This window comes from Empidonax traillii, unplaced genomic scaffold, assembly GCF_003031625.1.
Source record: "Empidonax traillii isolate 1590-97213 ecotype Southwest subspecies unplaced genomic scaffold, ASM303162v1 scaffold244:size1524873, whole genome shotgun sequence".
Taxonomy (NCBI): Eukaryota; Metazoa; Chordata; class Aves; order Passeriformes; family Tyrannidae; genus Empidonax; species Empidonax traillii.
In genome coordinates, this window is record NW_020955437.1 from 1,480,141 (window position 1) to 1,504,829 (window position 24,689).

At 35.3% G+C, this 24,689-nt stretch overlaps 1 protein-coding gene across 1 annotated transcript in view; it reads right to left on the reverse strand.

The window, feature by feature from the left end:
* The window catches only part of MYO16 (myosin XVI), a 182,581-nt gene that overhangs the window by 141,879 nt on the left and 16,013 nt on the right, over positions 1 to 24,689 (reverse strand). Inside the window, exons 7-10 of the mRNA XM_027888682.1 lie at positions 21,908 to 22,035; positions 16,590 to 16,695; positions 13,143 to 13,260; positions 6,601 to 6,748 (exon numbers count right to left, since the gene is read on the reverse strand). Coding sequence (XP_027744483.1) covers positions 6,601 to 6,748; positions 13,143 to 13,260; positions 16,590 to 16,695; positions 21,908 to 22,035 — 500 coding nt within the window. The remainder of the gene's footprint in view (positions 1 to 6,600; positions 6,749 to 13,142; positions 13,261 to 16,589; positions 16,696 to 21,907; positions 22,036 to 24,689) is intronic.

A 24,689-nucleotide genomic window follows, 5' to 3' on the forward strand; every position in this document is an offset into this window, starting at 1 on the left:
GAACAGTGTTTACTCAGAAAACGTTCATGAATGAGGAAGACAAAGGAAAAATGAATAAGGTAAGAGTATTGAAATAAAGACTAAACTAAACTTTTCACACTGAAGTTGAAATAAAAGGAAACTGGAGGTTGATGTTATAAGAGGACAGGGAAAAAAAACTATGGGAAAGCACATTTTGCTAGAATATGCATATGATCTACATGCAGTAAAGACAGTTTCAATCTCAAAATAGAAATCAGTTAAAAAGTTTAGACATCAGTAAATACAGGGTAAACAGGAAAAGAATACACAGAAAGCAGCAAAAGTACACAAAACAAACAAAAAAAGCACAAATGACAACAGAGAAAATTTAGACAATTCTTTTCACATTAGAATTATTCCAAATTACATAGATACAAAACTCACTGAAGCAAGTTTAAACCTGCTTCAGAATCTCATCAAATATATCTGCTTTATAACTCTCTCCATCACCTTCCTAATAACCAAATGGATTAGTTTAGCTGTCAGACCTCACTGGAATGTAAGTAAACGGAAATGCCTCATTACATTCAAAATCTACAGATTTTGTCCTTAAAATAGTACTTTTCATTGCAAATCAGATTTTCACAGTAGTATGGTATGAGGATAGCCAAGAAACAAATATTCACAGTTAAAGCTTTTAAATACAAGTACATTATATAAGGAAGATGTAAACTGAGGGAAGCGTATAATTTTTATATTATTTGCAGTTGAAACAAAACAAAACAAACTCCCAAATTATTTTCACTTTTATTTAGGGTTTTACCCATCCATATTAACTTATTGTAGTGAAAGAATTCCAAAAAAATTAATTTAGAGATAACTCCCTCAATTTTTGAAATCTGTGTTTGAAACAGTAGCTTCATACTACTCCATTATTTAGAAGGTTTTTCAAGTGTGCTTGAAAAATTTCTGTATCTCAATGGTCCTCTGCTCACAAGGCATGCTAATACAGATACCCTGCACTACATGTATCCCTGCATTGTCTTAGAAGTGTTAATGTAGTTCAAATGCAAGCTTTTCAGAGAAAAAGAATGTGATGCATGCAAATAATTTAGGACAGGAAAACTTACACAAAACGAGAAAAATACAGATTTACTTTTTCAACCAGAACTTGAATGTTTGTTTTCAGTTTAAGAGACCTCTTCTGGAAGAAGGTCTCTTTGGAAGAAGAACTAGAAGGACTTGACCGTCAGCTGCTGGGATGGTGAGCCTAAACATCTCCTGCCACAGCTTTGCTCTCCTCCTGTGCCAATATCACCCGTAATGAAAAAGTAAAATACAGCAGAGGAACCTCTGAGTCTGATCTTTACCACCCTCCTACAATTAAATACAGCGAATTTCACTTTCCTGATTGCTTGAAGCTTTAGGCTGTCAGCAGAATTTTAAAACAAAGTTGATCCTCAGCAGCAAAGTTCACGAAGCCTCAACACTAGGTTTTATTGGGGTGAAACTCAAATTTTGATACAACTAACTTATGCTGAGTTTCATCATGCAAAGTCTAATGGCAGTTCGATAAAGTGATATAACTTGGCACTTCAAATAGAAACTGTTATTCCAACAGGACTATCATTCATGGGAAAATCTAATGTAACCCTTAAAGATCTAGTTGTTTCATTCACAACCTTTAGATTCAATTAATTTTGTAACTTAAGCCTAACACTTCCTTGGGTTTTCCTCCTGTCCTCATACACCAATATCAGTATCAGGCAAAGTGTGAAGGTAGCAGATCAAAATGGTACTGTGTAACCACCACTGTGAATTGAGCTTTTTGGGTATGCTGAAAGCTTAAAACAAAGTCAATATCCATAAGCTAAAAAATTACTTATTAGTCTTGAATACAAGAAAAGAGCATAGAACATCAGAGGACTGGAACACCTCTAAATTGGCTATTTTTCCAATTGTGTGGGGAAAATAAAAAAAAAATAAAGAATAATAGAAAAAACCTTTTCCCTATGAATTTACCTTTCATTGTTTAACTGAGGCAGCAAGGTTTGTAGACAAATGGCACTCGTATGGAAAACTGGTAGTTTCAAGATTATAATTTCTGTTTCACTTTAAATGAGAAAATAATCAAATTATTGGGAAAAAAAAATCCAAAAATAAAAGGAGAGGAAAGGAAAGAGAAAGAGAGAGAGTATGGAAATGTTCACTGTCTTCCTGGCTTTATATATATAGTAGTTAGAAAATATGGATGCTGCCTCCTGAGTACGCTGAAAAGTGGGAATCTGTGGTAACTGGCTACTCAGTCTTGAAAATTTACATCTTGAGCTCTTGTATGTAACAGAAGAGTGGGGATCAATATGGATTATATTAGACTAATCATTATTTTTTACACACTGTATTAGTGCTTGCTAGAAAAGATGATGACTGGAAATACAAAAAATCAGACAAAAGGCTGTCTACTGGAATCTTTACTATACCATTCACTTTAGCACACTGTAATTTTTAATCCTTTTTTGAGGACCAATCTTATAATTTATAGAGGGATATTATTTACTCAGGGATTAAGGTTCAGATCAGCTTAGGCTTTGATAAATTCAATTACTTCACTGAAATTACTACTTTACACATTAAATTAATATAAAGTTTTTTTTATTGACAGCTAAGAGGGCACCTGCACTGAAAAACTATAAAAGAACTGATCTACAGCTTTTGGTACAGAAGAGTTTTTCTGCTTTTTAAGGGATGAGAGAAACATTGCAGGCAGAGAGCACACAGTGGAGCACACATCACTGTTCTGTGGGTGAAAGGAAAGTTTAGACATCTGGGATCAGCAGTGTGACAATGCAAACACAAAAAAATTCATGTCCTGACCACAGTTCTGCTTCTGCATGAATGTGTATATGAACACTGTCCCTAGCTTGAAGTTGCTCACTTTTTTTTTTTTCTTACAATCAATTTGGAGAACTAGCAATCTTGCTTAAACTGAAAAAGGTGACATCAAGTTGAACAGCTGTCAAACCCACCATCACTTCTGAAACCATTTTCTAGACTTAAGTGGCTTTAAGCTATAGTTCTAACATACATATACAAAGGTAAGGACATGATTTTTAATGACAGTATGTTTGATTATGTTACATGTATGTATTACACAATGACATAAATGTAAGGACATTTTTAATAACAATATGTTTGATTATCTTTCATGTATATATTACAGAAAGACAAAAATGTAAGGACATTTTTAATAATAATATGTTTGATTATCTTTCATGTATATATTACACAAAGACATTCTTACATTGTTATATATACCACAGCTTTGAAATAGAAATGCTAATATGAAACAAGTATTTCTACTTATCTTCTGTAAGATTTTCCCCCATAATTTCTTTCCTGTAATTCTGATCTCTCCTTTCAACTCCTATCCTTTCTTCATCAGAGTAGAAGACCATTTAGAAACAAATCTATCACCCCTGTCACTTCTCATATTGCTCTCTGTTTCACATTGGTTGCAAGATTCATCACTAAGGAAGCACCTACTGTGAGGCTAGAAAAGCTAGCGCATACTATTATTGTGAGGCTAAACTTCACGTCAGAAAAAATGCTTATAATCACAGACTGTAATGAGAGAAAAAAAAAAACAGAACAAATCCAGAGTAAATTGAGAATATAACTTCACATTTCTAATCAATTTGTATTACACATCATCATCATCATCAAGATAAAAAAGTTCTGCAGTTCTTTTGAAACACAGTAAGTTACTAGAAATTTTGGAATTTTTCAATCAAGGATCTGCTGATAAAAATCAGCTTTTGAATGTAACGAATACATGGGAGTAATTGTCAATCAAAAAGCCTCGACTTGCCCTTTCAGGGCTCTCTCTCCATTTCTGACATGCTTTCCCTGCTCAGTCTTGAAAAATGATCTTACCTTTCAGCAATTGCTTCTTTCTTTATCCGTTATGATCCACATGCAGATATGGTGGGAGATATATTGCTTCAGATCCCTCCTACATAGATTAAATGGCTTGCTACTTTAAAATCCTAGTTGTATATAGGTTCAATAAAAAGTGTCTAGCTTCTGTGACAGGTTCAACAGAAAGCATCTTCATGCAATGCCTTAGCAATTAAAATTCTTGCAAGAACATACACATAAGTTTCTAAACTCAAGCTCCCTCTCAGGACGGAACCAAACACCAGAGAATTACAACCTAACAACTTCTCTTACACATTGGGGTGAAATCCCAGCCTTACAAAAACTCTTAGTGACTCCAAAGGGGAGGGATTTCCCCTTTAAGCAACTTACATTAAGTCTGAATCCAGGATTATATACTTCTTAGAACTTGAACTGCTTCTCATCTTTTACAGCATCACTTCTAACAATAACCAATATTGACAGTACTACTATGACTCTTTAAGATAATTTTATCGAAAATGAGAATAAAAGAATCATTTCTTTTATTACAATGGCTTAAAAACTATATAAAAATAAAGGTCTTTTTGATCTTAAAAGCTATTATTTAATAAGACTGTTGAATCTTCTACATAAAGGCACAATATTAAACAATGCAAAGAGGAACAAAAAAATTATCAAAGAGGCAGCTGGGCAGGAAAAAGCTGTAGTTTCAAAAGGCCTGTTATCTAGTTATTTTATTACTAGAGTCAAGATTACACTTGCTTAAAGAAAACATGACAAATTCACTTATGGATGTTACCAAAATGATACGATCTTATAATTTGACTAAACCAAAAATCATGAACTTATAAAAGAGGCCAGATCTTGCCTTCCTGATTCATTAATGAGTTTGATACAGTAGAAATTCACCCCTAATTTAACTTTATCAAGTAAGAAAGATCTATCTCACTGAAGTACTACACTCAGGAGTTTAAGGGAAAAAATATTTGGCCCTAACACTCTCTCAATAATACAAGATACAATCTGCTCTATGTAGCCAAGGCAAAGTTTTATTGATAAAAGCAGGTTTAGGTAAATATTGAGCTATAAATTATTTCTAGAGCTTTGGTACTGCAATGTTCAGACATATGTCTCTAAATACTATTTTGTTCTTTTTGGATGATTATCAGGTATCTTATCAGATAAAGCCTTGTTCATGTGAATCTAATTATTGAGATTTCTGCTAAGTTCTTTCCTGTTTGAGCTTCTTGTGAAGTGACTTCAAACTGTTTCATTTTCTGAACGATCTGAGTGCTTCCAAACAGCTTATGCCAGAAGAGGAATAAATTAATGTTTAGGGACTTAGAACACTTTTGGTCTTCAGAGGATTTAATATATAGAATTTAACTCTTCTCCTCCCTGCTTTGAAGTGGATAATTTTTAGCAAAGCAATTTAGCCTCAGGTTTCTTCAGAGCTAGTGCATTACACTATCCTGTACAACACAGAAGTACCAACAGCTTAAAACACTACCAAACAATGGTAGTCTGAAGACTTCTGTTTAAGAAAAAATCATAATCAAGTAAGTTTTTTTCTGCAAAAATTAATGTGATGTCTTTCTATTTACAGGTTGCAAGTATAGAGCTGCTCTTTTATTCAAGTACTAGCCAAAGTGGAAGATAAAAAAGTTGGGAAAAAAATCCACGGGAAAAAGGCTTAGATGTGAAAAACTCAAAACACTCATTTTACAGAATTTTAATTACTATTGGTCTTTTTACAGTTACTCCCTATCCCCACTATAAACTTAGCCCATTTAAGAGAAGATCATTAATAGGCTTCTATCATTTCAGTGACATTTCTTAGGAAAGACTGAAAAGGCAAATTATCTAAGTGAGGAATATTTTTTTCATTCTAAAATAACCTGAATTAATACACTTTGAGATACTACCAAAATTTCCAGAAAAAAAAACCCCACCAAAACTTCCACTTACAGTAAATATTTGAACTATATTCAGCCTTAAACACACTACATTTGGCTTTCTATATTCAGCTCTTTTTATTTAAGCTCTACTATCAAAGGGGATGTAGTCAGCACAGTTCACGAAGCCACAAATGTGGTTCAGTTCACCCCAAAGCACATACCTGCATGCAACTCTATATACAGCTGAAAGGGACTCAATCTCCTCTGATTGCAAATGGGAACCAAGACAAGAAGCTCGTGTGGAGACACATACAAAAACATAATTGTAGATATTTGGTATTGAATAGTATCCTCGGTTTCAAAGCAGTCAGAACTTTTGTTTCTGTTTTTCTTACTAATATGATGTAAAGTACATATCAAAATGAATATGGAAATACCAGTTTTATAGTGAAATTTCATCAAAATCAACATACTCCACAATAAAATTCTAATTTTAATAAAACAGCTTTTTCTGGAGAAAAAAACTTTCATCAGGGAAGAAATAAAAGCAACAGACCTACTCTAGGCCACAGAAGATGGAAAAATAACGAAAAAGTTTCCTTTCTTTTTCTCCTTTAAGGCAATAATCCTAATGGATATAAACCTCTGATCTTGTTAGCAGAGTATAAACGCACTCCAGAATTCAATCCTCATGAGCAGGTACACCACAATAAATGATTTCAGAGCTCATTGAAAAGTCCTAACTATTAGAGGAAGGACCTCAACAGCAGAAAGGTACTAAACAAGAAAAATATTAAGAGTGAATACGAAGTTGTGTTCCTACCTGTGTGCAGACAAATTACTGAGGTACAGGGTGTATTTTTCTTCAGAAGACAGCCCATCCATCATCAAGTAAAACACGTGAAAATTACTCTGGTTGAGAGGCTGGATAATGACACGAGACTTCTCCAACATGTATGTATAAATCCTAGCTGATTGAAAAACAAACATACAAATTAATCATTATAATAATTGCTCTAAACTTACATATTTTAAACCATTCACCATTGCAACAGTTAAGCATGAATAATGTTTCTTATAAAACAGTCTGAGGGGAACATATAAAATTTAATAGTATCATTCACACTCCCATGTTTCGCTATATAAATCACCTATAAAGCCCTACTTCCATTAAAATTGGTGAAAAAAACCCATATTATCTTACTAGCTGTCTTAAAGCTACTTAGTTTTAAGGATAATGATACGGATTTTTACTCTTTTTTATTTATATATTTGATGAACCAGTTAGTGTATTAGAGAGATAAGCTATTAGCCATCTCACCAAAGTGTAGCCGTATGAGCATTGACATCTATTCTAACCTGCTGCTTAACAGAAAAAGATGCAAGAGAATCAAGACTTCTTTAAAAAAAGAAGCACTTCTTTTTCTGCTGTTGATCAAGAACAGACCGATTAATAGTTCAGATTAACCACCTAACTTCTAGATGGCTCCAAATAGACAAGTTCCTCTACAGAACTGGCTATCAACAAGCTCACAAACCTGAGCCTGGGGAAACTTGGATATCTCAGAAGGGCTGTGATGAGCCGGATAAAGAAGCCATGTGAATAAGCACAATCTGGGAAGAAGCTGAAGGAGGATGAATTTGAATGAGATTTGCCTACAGAAATGCAGTTTACATGCTTATACATAACCTTAGGCCCACTAAGGTTCTGAAAGAGGCAAATCACAGAAGCAAATGAAATAGCGGACTCCAAGATCCATTCACCTGTTCACAAGATTACAGGCATTTTATAGATATACATGAGGAGACAGACACTGTTTTGGGCAGTCTCCTCTTCAGCCCTCCACTGGGGGTACATAACCACACGGTTCCAGACACAAGAGACTAAGAGAACAAGGGAACACCAAACTGCAGCTGGAGGTCATGGCCTTCCCTGTCAGCAAAAACCTGATTCCAGTTCCCACTTACCCTGCTGTTTGTGTACTTTATCTCACCATTACTTAAATACTAGCTGTGGTGCAAGGACCAGAAGTGTATCCCTTCACACAAAACTGAGCACCTGCACCACTTGAACGCAGTTCATTTTGCTGCAGCTTTAGGCTTTTCAATCTCTGCAGTGTGGTGGAGTTTTCAGAGTCCTAGTGAGAATCCTTACCCTGGAAAGGACTGCTGAGTTTAGAGCATAAGGTGCACTTCTCACCAATGGAGGAACTATATTTTAGAAACACTGTAAGCAGAGGAGAATACTAAACCATAGCTTCCCATAGTGTGGGTTTCAACCTACCCATCTAGGACTCCTTCCTTTAAGAACTGGAAGTAGTTCTTGAACACATAGTCACATAAAATACTGGTGCATGCATCCTGTAGCAGAGTTAGGATATTCTTAAATGCATACAATTTTTGTGCCACTCATGGTTTTTTAGAGTTTCTTTTTCTTTTTTTTTTTTTTAAATGTTTTTGAAGCAAGCTGGGATTAAGCACAAAATAGCACTGATTTATTCGGTACAGTCAAAACTTTTGCACTTCTAAACATATGTGGAAGTACAATTTCAGATGCCTAAGAGACCTGAAGTTTGAAGGCTGTGTGGGTGTTTAAAGACTTTAAAAGATAGGGTTAGTTGTGGTTAAAGCATTATTTTCAGAATCAGTTTTTGACTCACAGGTATTGCCCAATGCAACGCTGAGCAAAGTTATGCAGGTTGGTGCATGAGAACGTGTACCAGAGGCAAGGCAGTTGCTTTAGCCTAGTGACTACGCTAGAGGGCAAAACAGCATGCTCCTGTCACCATACAGTTGCTAATACCCACAGAAGCTCATTTAGCACTAGTTAGTTACCGCTATACCATCTGTGTTTGTCTGGTAATTTTATTTTAAATTCCACCTATTTATCTTCCCATCTTTTGAAATTCTTTAAGTTCAAGCTTGAGGTTACTTGAAATTGTGTGTTAAAGGGAATGCAGCCTTTGAGAATATTGCTCAAAGACAGTGTAGAGTGCAGGGAAATGAAATGGGTGAATCTCCAACATTGTTTAAAGAAAGGTCTCAGCAGGTAAGCTCTGTCCTTGAACTAAATATAACTATGCATAGTCTCTCAAAGTTCTACTCTGCAGAGGCCAAACCATCCTGAACATATCCCAGTTAAGGAGTGCAAAGGTCAGTGGTGCATTAGCCAGTGACCTCTTGTACACTTTCTTTATGTAATACCACAGACAGGGCCTGACAGATGTGCTGGTAACCAAAACCATGCCTGCATAGCTACATAAGAGAAAGTACAACCAACAGTGAAGAGCTGCAAATCTGACATGCTGAACTGAGGAGACCTAATCTGGCTCATTTCGTCATCCTACAAAATATAGAGGTGAAATGCTATTATAGAATCTATATTACAAGAAGTTGTGCATTATCCATCTAGTACTCTGCTGCTACACCATAAAAAGAAAAACAAACAAAACCCAAACCTGTGCTTGAAGTAAAAAGGCACACTTGGGAAATCATATATGTGTCTGGCTCTCGTAACTTTGCAGCACACTACAAATTGAAGCAATGCAACCTTAACCTTTCACGGCAGGATTGGCCCAGACACACACTTTCATCAGAATCAATCATTACCTGTATGCCATTCCTACATGATAAAACAGAATAGATGAACCTGAAGGATGATTTCTATGTTTTATTGCACTTGTAATTTACTTCTCAGTAAAACTAACCCAACCATCAATTAATTTGAAAAGAGTCCACTACTGCTCTTTAATCACATTTTTGTGTGCGATTTTCTTTGCTAAGTCTTTCATAACTACCACTCAGGTGATTTTAACATTCTTTGATTAATAAAAGAAAGAAAAATGTTATCAAAGGTCATCTATCATTTAACTTTGATGATGGGCAACACCACTTACTTAGATGACACAAATTAATTCAGCTCTTTTCAGGTACTTCAAGTCAACTTCACTTTAATGAGGCTAAATACATTTCATCTCAACTAGCATCTCTAGCAATGATATGAGCTTTTAAAAAAAGCCAAGCTTCCAGACACCAAAAATCAAACACAGGACCATCTTAATGGTGCTAAAGGAACTCATAAAGAAAACTATCACAGTAGTATGTTTTTCTACAAAGTAAAACATGTTTGTTGATATATATGTAAAATAAAAGGGAAAAAATAATAGAGGTCAAGAGCAAAGTCTCTCATTTTTGTGCAGTGTTAATTGTGCTTACAGGCACAAACAAATTTGTACTTCCTTTAACAGCTCACTTGATCTACTGAGCAGCTACAAAGTCACCAAGTGGATTATTAAAAGTGTGGTCAGTGAAATCTGTCTTTCAACTATGCATTCTTTGAAACTACATTGTCCCTTCTCAAAAAACATGCTGTCCTAAACACAGATATTGCTAAAAACAAAATAACATTTGTCAGTCCATTTCAATGTACTTAAAAAAAAAGGAAAAAACTCAGTCCTTGCTTTTCAAAAAGTGAAGACTGATAAAAACATGGCCTGGAAAGTAAGGTAGAAAAATCTGGAGAACAATTTTTTCAGACTTTTTTATTCTTTGTTTTTTGAGTAACTTGAGGAATTGATAGAAGCCTTAATTTTCATCCTAGGAATTATGTCAATTTAGTTGAAGGACCACTTTGGAAATAAATAAATAATCTGCCTTTTACCACTATGTTGTGAGTCTGAATTATTCTCTATGAATGATTATAATTTTTTTTCCAGAAGTTCAGTCTTTGAGTTCTGAATTTATTTTAGAAACTTAATGAAATCACTGGCCTGTATTTTTTTCTGTGTTTGTTCTAATATAAGACTTTTTACTAGTTCCCATGGTCTTATCTTATTCAGTCACAAAGAACAATTACTTAATCTGGGTTATACTCTCTCCACTTGTTTGCCTGTACTAAAGCAATAAAGATACTTAACTGCAAAGACACTTGTGACAGAAAAACTCCCATTTGGACCCAACGTTGCAGTACACCTTACCAGAAACAAGAGTCAGAGAAGATAAATAAAACCTCTAAATATATCTGTACTGGCTTTGCGTAGATCTATACTCAAAAGATCCATCTTTGTTTTCAGAATGTTGTGGCAAAGATACAGTTTATGCAAAAAACCAAATCAAACCTGATGATGAAAATTATGGAGAACATTTATTTAGGTATATTGGGCTTTCTGCTATAAGAATAAAACTTATGGGACAAAAGTCAGAGCATTTCTAGGGTCTAAGCATAAAAGAACCTCAGCATGAACAAGAAGTTGTCACAGACTTGACTGATGCCCTCTTAAAATGCAAGGAGTGCCACCACTGAGCTTGTCCTTCATAATAAAAATGTACACATATACTTTTCATGACCCTTTCTTAGCAAATTGTTCTGGATCTCCACCCACAAGATCTGTCTGTTGAGGAGTTTAAACCACCTACATTTTTTGATGGAGGAAATCTAGTGTCACTTCGATTTTTTGTTTAGCCCAGTTTGTATCAATGAGTTATAAAATCATGGCTCAGTAAAATAAGGTGCTCTGCATACTTATATTTTTCATTCATGTTTAAACAGCACAAGACAGTAAATACTGCTGCAAATGATCTTGCGAATAAATACAGAGAATCACTGGATGGGATTTAAACCAGACAAAGACAACATGCATGACCTTTTCTCATTTATGGTGTAAATCTGGGACAATTTTACTCAGAGGTGATGTGTAGCAGTGGCCTGGAAAAGGCAACATCTACTATGCAAATCAAACAGTAGGACAACTGGAAGTTTCAGAATATAAACCCCACTTCTACTGCTGTACCAGGGCTTCTCATTCTTGACTGCAAATTATGTAACTTTTGGCTACCTTAGATTTGGTAAATGATACAATTCCTAAATAATTGGGGAATAGTAGGGCATATAAGTAATTTGCTTATATTTTTTAATGGACCTGACTACCCCTAGATTTTCTCATTTAATGCCTATGGTTTGAGAATGATAAAAACACCGAATTAGTCTACCAGAAAACTGACACAAGAACCTGGTTAACTGATTCCACATTTATATCCATCACAGAAAAGGGCTAAGAACTAAACTGGCAAGTCCGGGCAAAGTTGTTTGAAAACTCAAGTCCCTGCAAATTCAAGATACTCAAATCAAATATATATGATACAAAGGATTCATAAAATATTAGCTTTAGGGACTGAGCTTTATTTTTACAAGCTCAATTCAGGTGCTTTTCAGTCCACGTTAATGTATACATCACTTTACTTTCCTCCCACAAGAGTTCATACATAAAACCTAAAATCACTTTGCTTTTCCTTTACAATTATCCTACATTCATTGTAAAACAAACCAGAAACAAAGTGTTAGCAATTGCTCATGCAGTGACATTTTCACTGAAGAAACTATCACATTTGCTAGCATATAATGAACTGTCACAAAAGCAGGAATTGTAATTCCCACTGACAAATATTTCCAAAGAACTTTTTTAGGAAACTGTTCAGAAAGCATAAAAATGATTAAAAATATTTAAAAAAAAAAAAAAAAAAAGAAAAAAGATTTTGAAATGTTTATCTAATGGAACCTAATTTACTTGGAACAAAAGTGTGTCTTGCCATACAGCTTCTCCATTCAAAAAGATTAGTGCAAGCAGGAAATTGTCTGTGCGTGCTTATTTCTGCAGACATACCTTGCTTTGACACTGAGTAACTTTACGACAACCTATGTGGACCAGATAGAGTTTTCAGAATCAAACTGAAGTTTTTCTCAGTTATCTTGCTTGGTTTTTTTCACTAATGAACGCATACTGGGGATTAGAGGGCTAACACTTACTCTGGAAGCAGGCACAAATTTCATGCCATTTTGCCTCTAATGAGAAAAAATCATCAACATGATTCCTAGTTCTTTTTGGAAGACACTTCCAATTTCAGCACTGTAGAAAATACTTGGGGTCTTTTGCCTAAACAGATTATATTATCACTCAGTAATTTATGGGATTCTTAAAATACCAAATAAAATATAAGGTAGAAATGCAAAACTTAATCTCTTTGTTACTTTATTTTCACAGTGATGTAACACTCAGCTTCCTCAGTATATTGATCTGGGAAATAAAGAAAAACGTGATTTCCTGGGAAATATGAGGAATCAGTGGTGTCAATTTTTTTCTTGTCTTTCTCTGCCACCTAGTGGTTGCTCAGAACAACTGAAAACTGCTCACTCCTGACAGGCTATCAATTAATTTGCTATTAAACATGTTCCTCTGACGCTTCCTGAAGCCCCCTCGCCTTTTTCACATACTTTAAAGCCCTTGCTGTCCAACTCTGTATGGCACACTGGGATCCCTGATCTAATAGTCTGTGGGTGATATCAAAATAAACAGATTACGTGATACTTACCTGCAATTAATGTTTTTTTTCTCTCACAAAACTGTAGCTCAAAATACTTTATAAAACAGCTGGAAAAATCATTCAAGGGTGTCTTAGCATGTCCAAAGGCCTCCAAGATACAATTTACCTGCAAAAAGATGGTAAAGAAGCAATGGTTGATTTGTGATTAATAAATGGGGGGAGGGGGGAAAGACCATTTTTCATCTTGGAATTTAAAAAAATCCTTGGAAGGTTTTTTTTTTTTCCTAAATAGAAATTAAAGTAAGATAGCTCAAAATAAATATATATATTTTTTAAAAATTATGTCAGAATAATAGAAGTCGTGAATGCAAGGTGGAAGACAACAGTTCACATGTCAGCTATACCCTTACCATCAGTTTGGATATGAGTGACTGTAGTCATGTGCCCAGAGCTGGTATCCCTAGTAAAAATACTAGAATCTTTGAAGGCAGATTATGAAGTTAAAGTCAGTCAATATTAATAACCAACCAAAGGAATTTACAAGCATTATATGATGTCAGAAATTGCATGAATTACTGACTTCATATAGAATTACTTTATCATAATACTAGTGAAAAACTGAGGAAAAAAATAGATTCACATTTTTATGGCATCTCTCATTAATGCATTTTCATGTTACACTTTCATAGTCACAGCAGTTGTTTCAAGATAGCATTAAAAAAAAAAACAAACAACAAAACAAAACCAACACATTAAATATGCCAGCTTTATTCTATGTTTTCTCTGTATTTAGCTCTTCTGTGTATAATTAGTTGATTACACCCCTTATACCCTGAAGGATTCCTCTGCATCCTTAGAAGTTGATTTGCAATGTGACCCAAATACAGTTCTGTTGTAATATACCTTTTTCCATGAAGTTGCATGATCTAGCTGGGGAGGGAAGAGAAATGTGGAGTGGCACAGATAACGTGGTTCCAATCACAAAGAAAGATGCTCTAAAAACCAAACCCTTAAGAATTAGTAGCTAAAGCAGCTGTCTGTGCAGTAGGTGGCAGCAGTAAACTATTCAGCTTAGTTTTGTTTCCAGTTCCACTCCAGTAGCGTTGTTTAGAATGTATTTGCTCTCGGTTTAACCTGAACAGCTTTATTAATTTAATGGTGCTACGCATGACTGCAGCAGAAATGAATCCAGGGTACTGTGCTCATTAGGCATCTTTAAAGGCACCTAAACCAGAATCTCTACTTTATTCTCCATGGGTGAGATCTGCTACATGTATCTTTGCTATCTGAAGTCAGATATCCTATCTAAGCAAGTTGTAAGGCATCTTTCTTCCTGCATTGATTAAGACTTATTGATATGTAGGGCTACATCAATAATATTAAACAAAACAAGACCAGGAGCAGGACTCTAACGTCAGTGGCAAGTGGCATGATAAGGCTCGAATTCAGAGATCTAACATCTCTGGCAAATCAGGGTGTACATAATGTTGTGAATGGTCCCTGGCACATGCTGTCTTCTGAACTGTGACCAGAGGACTGCTACGTCAGGGAGCGGGGAGCCAAGTGTTTGTTAAGGATTGTTGTTGTTTACTGCATAAAGTAAGTTAAAGGAGTTTACAAAATTAAAGTATTTTTAGTTCGAGAAAATTAGGCCTGGTCTGGTCCCTCCCACACTAGTTTCTTCTCTTAACTGAACACAGTTTGCTCCATTTGCATGATGGACAACCATGATGGTTGTCCCTGGGAATTTTCCTGAGTTCAGGAGAAAAGTTACAGTAAAGACAATAGTACTTCTCACACCTCCTGATTCCCTGCTGTCATATTTCCATCCAAAGCATACAGTTTTAATCTGCTTATTTACAAAGTTACTGATTTAGTTACTTCTTCTACTCATTACTTAATCTGAACTTAAGGAAACAAAAGGACTTGGATGATGTGACCTGAATTTTGCAGTCCTACTTGAATAACATCCATGGCCTGATCCGTTCAAAACTGTAAGTAAACTTGTGTAGGTAGTAAAAAAAAGGATACACAGTAGAAATAAATACAGTTTGTAGATATGGCTCCTGGGTTTAAAAATATAGTAAAAGTGCACTGTCCTTATATTATGGTATTATTCCAACACTAGACTTTAAAGCTCAGAAAAAAAGTGAGAAAATAGCAAGAATATTCTTAACATTGCATGTGAAACCTAGATTAAATGTCTCATTTTAGGAATACCATCAATGAACAAGACAATACCATGAAAAACATTAACATGGCAATTGCATGACTTCATGAAGTAAAATAGAGGTACAACTTATTCATTTGTAGTGTTTTCACTGTCATCAGGTTTTTCATGTATTCAAAAAACACGAATGCAAAACTCTTCTAAAATCCACCCAAAATCCATAGGATCTGTATTACCTTATCATCTGTAATGTACAAACTATGAATCACTGTATCTGCAGCCTTTCTCACATCCCAATAATCCTAATTTGTAGGTTGTCTGTTAGTGGCAGTTGTACTTCCAAAGTATATTATCATCTTTCTGGACTAAATCATACATAATTCAGAAGAAAGTGTGTTTTGAGTGATTTATATGACACTACCAAAAACCCCACAACGAACAATTCTAGAATTCTTTTGAATGTCATGCATGTGGCATGTGAAACCACAAAAAGTACCCCAAAAGTACCTTGGGTTGACTGTAAGCCTTGTAGAAGAAGATCATCAGAGTAGGTGAAAGAGGCTAAACTTTTTTTTTTTTTAAAGTGTAAAATCAGAACTGACCAACGACAAGGCAGACTGGGCTAAAACTTTCTGTTTAAATCTGTCTCTGAGCTGGGATCTCAAATAAGAGGTTTCATTGGGAAAGGCCATTTTTTAAAGAATTTGAATTGGCAATTCAGAGTTTGCATAATTTAAAATGCCAGTATGAACCTTTGTAGGGAATTAAATATGGGGATATGGCAATACATATTTTGGAAATGAAATATGACTGAAAAAATAGCAAAAAACTCTTGCCTATTTCTTTAATATATTTAGTACATAAATACAGAGTCATATATCTGTTTAATCCTTGCATTTTTCCTGCAAGTTTACACTTTCTATCTTACATGCTACTACTTCAGATGTCTCAGCATGTCATATACTGTCCAGACAAGCACCACCACATCATAGAGACAAATTTATTTATTTACAGAAGGCAATTAATACACATTTTGGAAACAGTTCCTTATCACACAAATGTTTCCCGTTAACTGTAACACTGATTTCCAAAGTCATCAAAACATATAGAAACAACACTTTTGAATCAGTATGAGCTTAATCTTGTTCCCATTCAGGGAATGAAATAGAGGGAAAGAAATTTCCTTTGACTTCAATGGTGAAAAAAAACACCCTTTGTGAATTTCTGCGGAGCAGATGCCTTTTTCCTTACAGTTCAAATCTCTTTCCTTTTTCAAGAGACTAAATTTCTGCTTTGTTCTACTCAGTGATCAGAATGCTACTTACATGTTTTATCTTTGTATCAAAGGTATTTCTGCTGGAGCTGGCTCTGCAAGTGAGGTGTTTCACTATCTGTTTGCAGGCTTCAGTCTTCCCAGAACCACTTTCTCCACTGCAAAATGACAGTCAAGGAAGAGAGGGAGGAATCATTGTTAGTTTCACAATGAAGTTATTCTTTAAATTCTCTGCTAGTTGTGTTTGAATAGATTTAAGTTAGCTCTGTCAAACTTTCATTTCAAATAACAGTAGGTTTATGGATGGCAAATAAAGAACAGAACATAGGAGAGAGACTGGCTGCCAATGTTCATGAGGGTTGTCAGAGCTAAGATACACTGTTTTGTTCCACAAGTCAAACCAATCAAATCTAAAGCTTTCTAGCCACTTTGGAGGTATTTATAACATAAATGTTATCTTTATCTTTTTTCCAGCAAAGGAGCCCTCTTATGCCGCCTAGTTCTCTTTGCAGATGGGGAAATATTACTGTGGTAATGATGGGAATCAGAAGAAATGGAAAGTGGAGAATATGATAGGAAGAAGGGAAAGAAAAAAGGAAAGGAACAGGAAAGAAAAGGATAATTGATTTTACAACCTGTCCCATTTCTGCAGTGCAATACTGTTCAGATCACTGTGATTCCCTGTTCATGATGTAGAATAAATGTTCAAAAGAACGAGAATCTCTGACAGGGAAAGTGAGCAAAGAAAATAAGATAAAGCCAAAAGAACAACGAAGGTGGGAAGAAATAACGGAAATGTGCAGGGACAGATGGAGGAAGCAAAATCAATGGTGCACTTCAAGCATGAAGAAGGAAGGAAAAATAAATAAAGAGATGGAAAGGATAAAGCTAGTGAGGCCTTATTAAGAAATCCATGTAAGAATTTCTTAATTGAATTATAAGAAGTTGTTTTCTTTATAGACAACTGAACCAAATAAAATGCAATTTGATGTTCCTCCTTCCTTTATTGGCTTGATCAAATTTAAAAGGCTGTTTCTACAACAGCCAGTTAAATTTTTCACTGGTACAGTGGCCATGATGGCTAGTCAATCTGTTACTTGTGTAGTTTAGTTTCTGAAAATGAGATGCAGCAAAAGATAGTATCTGTCTGACCATTGCTTTATCTATTCAAATATCACTTTAAAGGAGAAATCAATTAAATAAGGGGAAGGACAAAAAGGACTTCATACTCAGATAGCAGTGGGATCTCTGTGGTATTTAATCTCATTCAACTCTCATGGGACATACACGCAGCTCTGGTGAATATCCTGTTCTCATGTAAAACTTTATTCTTACATTACAAGGCATGTCATTACTATATGTGATGAGTCAAACTGCTTTTATCTGTGTTGTCAATGTTTCTGTAATGAGGTGGTTCTGACACTGGACTTCAAACTCCTATGGGCATTAGTAGGAGGTTTATGGTCCAAGACTGCAATGGCTGTCATCCTCAATCCATGTCGATGTATCCAATGAGATTCATCCACAGGTCCCGAATGAGCTGGCGGATGAAGTTGCTAAGCCACAATCCACAATTTTTGAAAAATCATAGCAGTGAGGAGAAGTCCCTGATGACTGAAAAAAGGGAAATATAACACCCATTTTTAAGAAGGGGAAAGCAGAAGACTTGGGGAACCAGAACAGTCAGGTTCACGTCTGTGACAGGCAAGATCATGGAGCAGATTCTCCTTGAAACTATGCTAAGGCACATGGTGATAGGTAACAGCCAACATCGCTTTGCAAAAGAGAAATCATGCCTGACAAAGTCGGTAACCTTCTATGACAGGGCTACACCACTGGTGAAGAGGGGCAGAGCAACTGACTTCATCTACCTGGACTCATGCAAAGTGTTTGACACTGTCCTGCACTACATCCTTGTCTCCAAACTGGAGAGACATGGATTTGATGAATGGACCACTTGGGGAATAAAGAACTGGTTGGATGGCCGCACACAAAGAGTTGTGGTCAAGGTCTCATTGTCCACATGGAGACCAGTGATGAGTGATGTCCCTCAGGGGTCGGTACTGGGGTGATTTACAATATGAATGTTGGTTTCTTATAGCTGTTGGTTGGACTGCCTTATCAAGGTGTAAGGTAAGTTAGCATTGAAGCAGGAAAGCATTCTTCTGCACTAAAACTTCCATAGAAGGCATTATGAAACATCTTTGCCAAAGCAAAGAAGTCTTATTTCTCTGATAAAAAAGGTTAAATTAGAGGTAGTGTACTCCAAAAGAAAGGAAAATAAAAGGAGAATTTTAAATCCTATGCTCACACATGGCTTTAGGTAAGTTCCCCTAAGTTTTCTCACTTTATTCCTCCTTTGGCTTTCCAGCCTTCTTTTATAACTATGTGATGGAGATCCTGTTTCCTACTAATTCTTTATTAATATTTTGTTAATACAACCTTAATTACAATTTTAGTCTCTATACCTTCAAATAATATGAATAATTTAAAAAAAATCTGTTTTGAAATAAAAAATTCAAATCTAGCATTGTTAGGAAAAACAAAGTATGGAAATACAAAGGCACGTGAAGCAAAGAACACAAGACTACGCACCCAGGGGAACTAAAGAAGCTATACCCTTCAAATCCACTGCATTTGGATTATCATCCAGTTCTTCTGCTATCTTGTGCCAGTCCAGCTGGGCTGCTCGTGCCACTCACTCCGGTGAGCTCCATGCTAAGCATGTGCCTTTGCCATGACTCCCAAAAACCACAAAGCCTGTGTGAACACCCCAGCTCTGAGACCACGATGGGTGTTGGTGGCTACTGATTCAAAAGTTATTGGGCGGAGGGGGACTTGTAGATGGACAGATAGAACAATCACATGGTCGTTAATCAAGGAGGTCCAGCTAAATTAGTCAGAAAACAGCCAGCCCCAGCAATTTTTAAGAATTACTTTCAGCAAGTACTGAGAAGTACATCTTGCTTACCCTCAGTTTCTGCATATTAGCCAGGTTTGTCTATGTCTTTATGAATTCAAAACACTGGATCATTATATGATTATTATTATTTGTCAAGTGTCAATTCCAGTATAAATAAACTCTATAAATCTCGTGTTTAGGCAAAATACGACAAAATATAAAACATGAAAGGAGCAATATACCTGCTATTTCAGAACACACAAATGCCTGCACTTCATTTTCAACTCTGACCAAAGGTACCACATTCAGAAGTGCAGGAATACTTAACAAAACAAACAAAAAAACTTACTCCTGCAGTACTTACACTACAATCAGAAATGCTGGAAAACTGCTGACAGAATGTGTTCATATGGGATTTACACCAGATTAAAGGGGAGACTTAGTTCAGCAAAATAGGTATGCTGTTCTGTATGAACTTCTGAAACCAATCTCTTATTGTACCACCCTAAACTGTGAGCTTTACTACTTTAAATTCTTGTTCAAATAGTAAGATATATCCAGGGAAGAGCTAATTAGCTTGTAAACTTTTAGGAGTCAGAATAATTTCTTTCTTCTGAATTTGTAGAGTATGTAAGTCAGACATTGGGTCTTGCTCCATGACTGAGGTTTCTAGATTTGAAACAAATATGTGCAAGCAAGACTGTTAAATATAAAAGAATGTGTTTTGTATTATTAGTACTGCTATCTGTAACTAAACAACCCTGCATGTTAGTTGAAAATTATATTTCTAAAGTAAATTAAACTGGAAAGTCTGTTTCTAAACAATATTTTACTACAAATAACTGCAGGACATTGCACTTACAATGTAATGAGTTATAATTTTAAATAATAAATACTTTTATCTTGAACAGAATGCCTTTGGTGATGCTAAAGGGAGGAAATCAAAAGCTTTCAATGCATCCCACTTTAAAATACAAGGATTTCTCTCCATTCAGATTATCTCGCTTAAAAATGCAATTTATATCACAACAAAATCATTGGATATTGACATTCCCACTTGCTAACAAAGTTATAACATTTGATTTTATGTATTCATCATGATTTTTTTGATTCTCAAAATTAGCCATCAGCATGCCATATTGATTAAGGATCCTTAGTTTTTAACAGGTCTGTAAACTACCTTTAGGCTTCCTAGAAAGCCAGAGAGTAAGCCCTGCTCCATGCTGTCTATTAGCATAGGCATAACCAGTGAATCATTCCCCACAGTAGTGAAAGAAGCTTCTCTTGCTGATAATGAATGGATTTTTGCAGCTGAAATGGCAATAAAGCAGAAATACATTTTGACCACACACAGAAATTCATGCATACACACGTCAGCAGGTGACAGCAATAGGGTGGATGAGTAACTAGAGCTACATCACACATATTTTCCAGATGATGAGGATGATGATGCTGATTATTATTGTTGTTGTTGTTGTTGTCAGAAAACTAATGGAAATTTCCTACATCACCTTCACTTTCCAGACATTAATTATTTAGATTTTACTAAATGAACTTAACCAATGTTATTAGCTGCTTTTAAGTATCAAGTCATCTCCATTTTATAGTATTAATTTTCTTTATAATTAAAGGTAGTTTAAGAGCAAATAGGTTTATCAAACGGATCAACCTTTACTCTGGGCCAAATCAAAATAAACTTGTTTTCAGTGAGTTTTTTCCATCTGCCATGAAGTTCTGTAAACTTTTGCCAGTATTTCAGCCAACAGCAATCACCAAAGGGACAAGACCAAGCAACAAATTTATTTGACTGACTTCATCAATTTCACCAGACTCACTGCTTTCACATAGGATTAAGATTTAGGGATCAAAAAGTTCCAAGTGAATGCACAGTTTTACCATTAGAAAACCAGCATATTTGGATGAAACTCTGTTTCACATTACTAATAAATTCATTCACAATCTTGAAATTATTTATCTTTGAAACAACACTTTGAAAGAAGGTTAAAGGTTAAAAGTCCATTTTGAGCTTGGAGAGCTAAATAACAAACTCAAGACCACACAAACATATAAAGCAGACTGCAAGCTCCAATACAGGTGCCCCAACTCAGAGGTTTATAACTTAGTCAAGGACTTATCATTTTTTTTTGTTAATAGATTCTGTTTCTAATCCTGATTCATGTAATATTAGCAAACACACATAGCAGTATTGAATTCTTTACCATTAACTCTTGCTCCTAATTAGATGCAGCTACATGGAGTGGCAAGTCCCCAAGAGAATTTATGAACTTGAGATGTAATTAAACCTTTTTCATTTCTATTTTGCTCTAATGTATGATACAGAGATCAGTACATAGAAAAAAAAAATCAGTTGGAGAAAAAAATAAATGAGAATTTCAACTGCTGAGGCCCAAGGGAAACAGCTGAAAGACAGGGCGTAAAAATTAATTAATAGAAAGATAAATTTTCACCTGAGGATAAAGCATTGGGGACGCTGCTCCTGGAATAGCATGTGGTAAGCTCTTTCAGCACAGGAAAATATATGTGGGGGAAGTGAGGAACACAATTTTCCAGAGTTACTTAAATAAAGCTGGGTGACCTGAAAAATTGTAGAAAATTAACATGATCAATACATTTCAAACTGATTTCCACCCTGTTAATCTTGGGTCTTTTGTAAAATTCTCTAAGCATTGTGAACAGAATGTCTCTATATATGTAAGTGATACTGTTATGCACCTATGAAGATTTTAATTAAGAAAATAGAGCCATAAGCAAACAAGGTCTAATACAGATACAAAATTAAACATAACTGGAGGGCTTAACACTACTAGTTTGTGCATAAAGTAAAACAAAACCTAGTAAGTTACTTTTATATACCTTACATTTATAGTTCTTCAGTGTCTTGACTCGAAAATCTTACAAAATGAAATATGAACAGCACATGACAAGTTAGAATTGAAATCAAAGGCATGTTATAAACTAATTTATTTATTACATGACAGAGCAGTTGCCCACAAATACTCTCTCTGCAATATAGGATAACTCCTGATACACATAGTTGGCAACATATACTATCCTTAAAGCCTGAGTAGAACCAATTATCTGCTGAGAAACCACTTTTTTTTCCCCTCTAAGGATATCCTGATGTCCTTACCCCTTTCTGTCCCACACCTGTCTGATTTATTTAGATATTAAACTATTCAATCTCGGGGCGTCTACAATGCTGTAGCTGAATGAATTCTCCATGATACGTTCTCATTCAGGCCTTTTGAGTTGCCAGACTGAAGAAGATTAAATCCACACCGAGTCCCCAGGAATCATTTCAGAATGTCACAAAGCAGAAAAAAAAACCTTCACACACTAACACTCATTGCAAAATGTTGCTAATTTACATATTTTTCTAACATGAACTTTAGAATATATTTGTCCTTATCAGGCACAAATGACCATAGCACAAGACTTCTGCAGTTACTAATGCTACTATAATGTGTAGTGTAGTACTACAGTGTATTTCCAAACAAAAGTGCAATAATATTATCATCTAGCAATTGCACTAAATTTCATAAGAAGTAATATATATCAGTGTCCATTAATTCAGAATTCTTTGTCATCTCAGAGTGAATGATTGCTTATAAAAATATTTATTTTATTAGTATTCTACTGGAACTAAGTGTGGGAGTTCAGTGTAGGATAATAAAATTATGCTTGTTGAGAAGTTATGAAAAGTATTTTTAAAAAGAGAAGGAAATGTAAAATGTTATTGAAAAACACATGATAATCTTTTCACTGCTTCATTGTGATTTTAAAAATAGCATCTTGCCCAATACATGTTTGCATTCTTTTTCTTCTTGACAGCTAACAAACTACATGCCTGAAACAAAAATGCTAACTAATGAGCCACATCATAGAGCATGTCAACATCTCCTTCAGGAATTGACATCATCAATTTTCTTTACTTGAATATACAGGACATCTGACTTTTAGAGACTTTATTAATCAGCTAAGGTGCTGCAGTATATTTGAGCATTGCAAACACAAAGTGATTTTACAACCATGATTTTTTATCATCTGGGAAATACCTGCATAATGCACAATAGTGTGCAAATGATAGTGATGCAGTAAAAGCAATTATTATCCAAGGTGACCCAAACAATTGCTGGACAAAAAGAGTCTCATGCTATACTTAACGAAATAGATCCATCACAGAAAAGACAAGAAAAGGTGCGGCAAACAATCAGGAAACATTTTAATATGTAAGCCTATCACCTATACTCTTTACCATTCTCTCTTGGTGCACAAAATCATGTGTTTAATGTAAAATACACAGTGACAGCAAAAAATACAATAATCTAAAACCTTGGAGGTGATGGATTATTTCTATTTCTAGAAATAAATTCAGACTCCCAACTTGAAATCTGCTGCTCCTGCCATGAATGTCACAGCATTTTTTTCTCTCAAATTTACTACTGATATACACAAAGCCACATGACGTAGCAAACAGACACAGATTAGAATTTGCTTACCAATTCTTTAACTTTTTAAAATTCTTTTAAGTTAAATATAATTCTCATATTTGAACATTACCTATCAGGGAGCCTGATCTCCATGACCTCAGTGCATCAATGTGAAAATAAGAGGGGAGGATAAACTATAGTTATACTAACACTGCATCTCTACTGCATCTCTAACATGTCTAGGTGAAGATAGAGAGATCAATACATTTGAATTTATGTTACCCCCACAGATCTACAAAACCCTCTTAGGTTAGTATCAGCATCTGGGTACTGAAATTACAAGCCCCTTGCAAATAGCTGGTCTGTCTCATAAGTGAAGGATCAAAAAGATAAGACAGAAACATCTGAAGCACTTCTTAGAGTGGCCTTGTGCATATGACAGGTCACACATGGACTCAAGCCCCCCTTGCCAAAGCCATGACTGATTCAGTGCAGTGCTAAGCTCATGCTGAGCACTTTGCACTCGTTGCTGTTCAGTTCCCGAACTGAGAGCCCTGATGTGGAGCATAGACAGACATTTTGAGCCTTTGTGCACCACTCAAGGTTGTTATCTCTGTAATCACGTTTTGGACAAGGGGAGTGCAACCTAAAGCATTTTCAAGATGGCTGTTTTACAAATAAGACACAGGAAAAATACTAGAGTTTGGAAATAATTTAAAGATTTTTGCTAAAATATTAAAACTAAGATGCTCCCAACATGAAAAGCACATATATGTCAATTAATTTTAGGAGTTTGGCC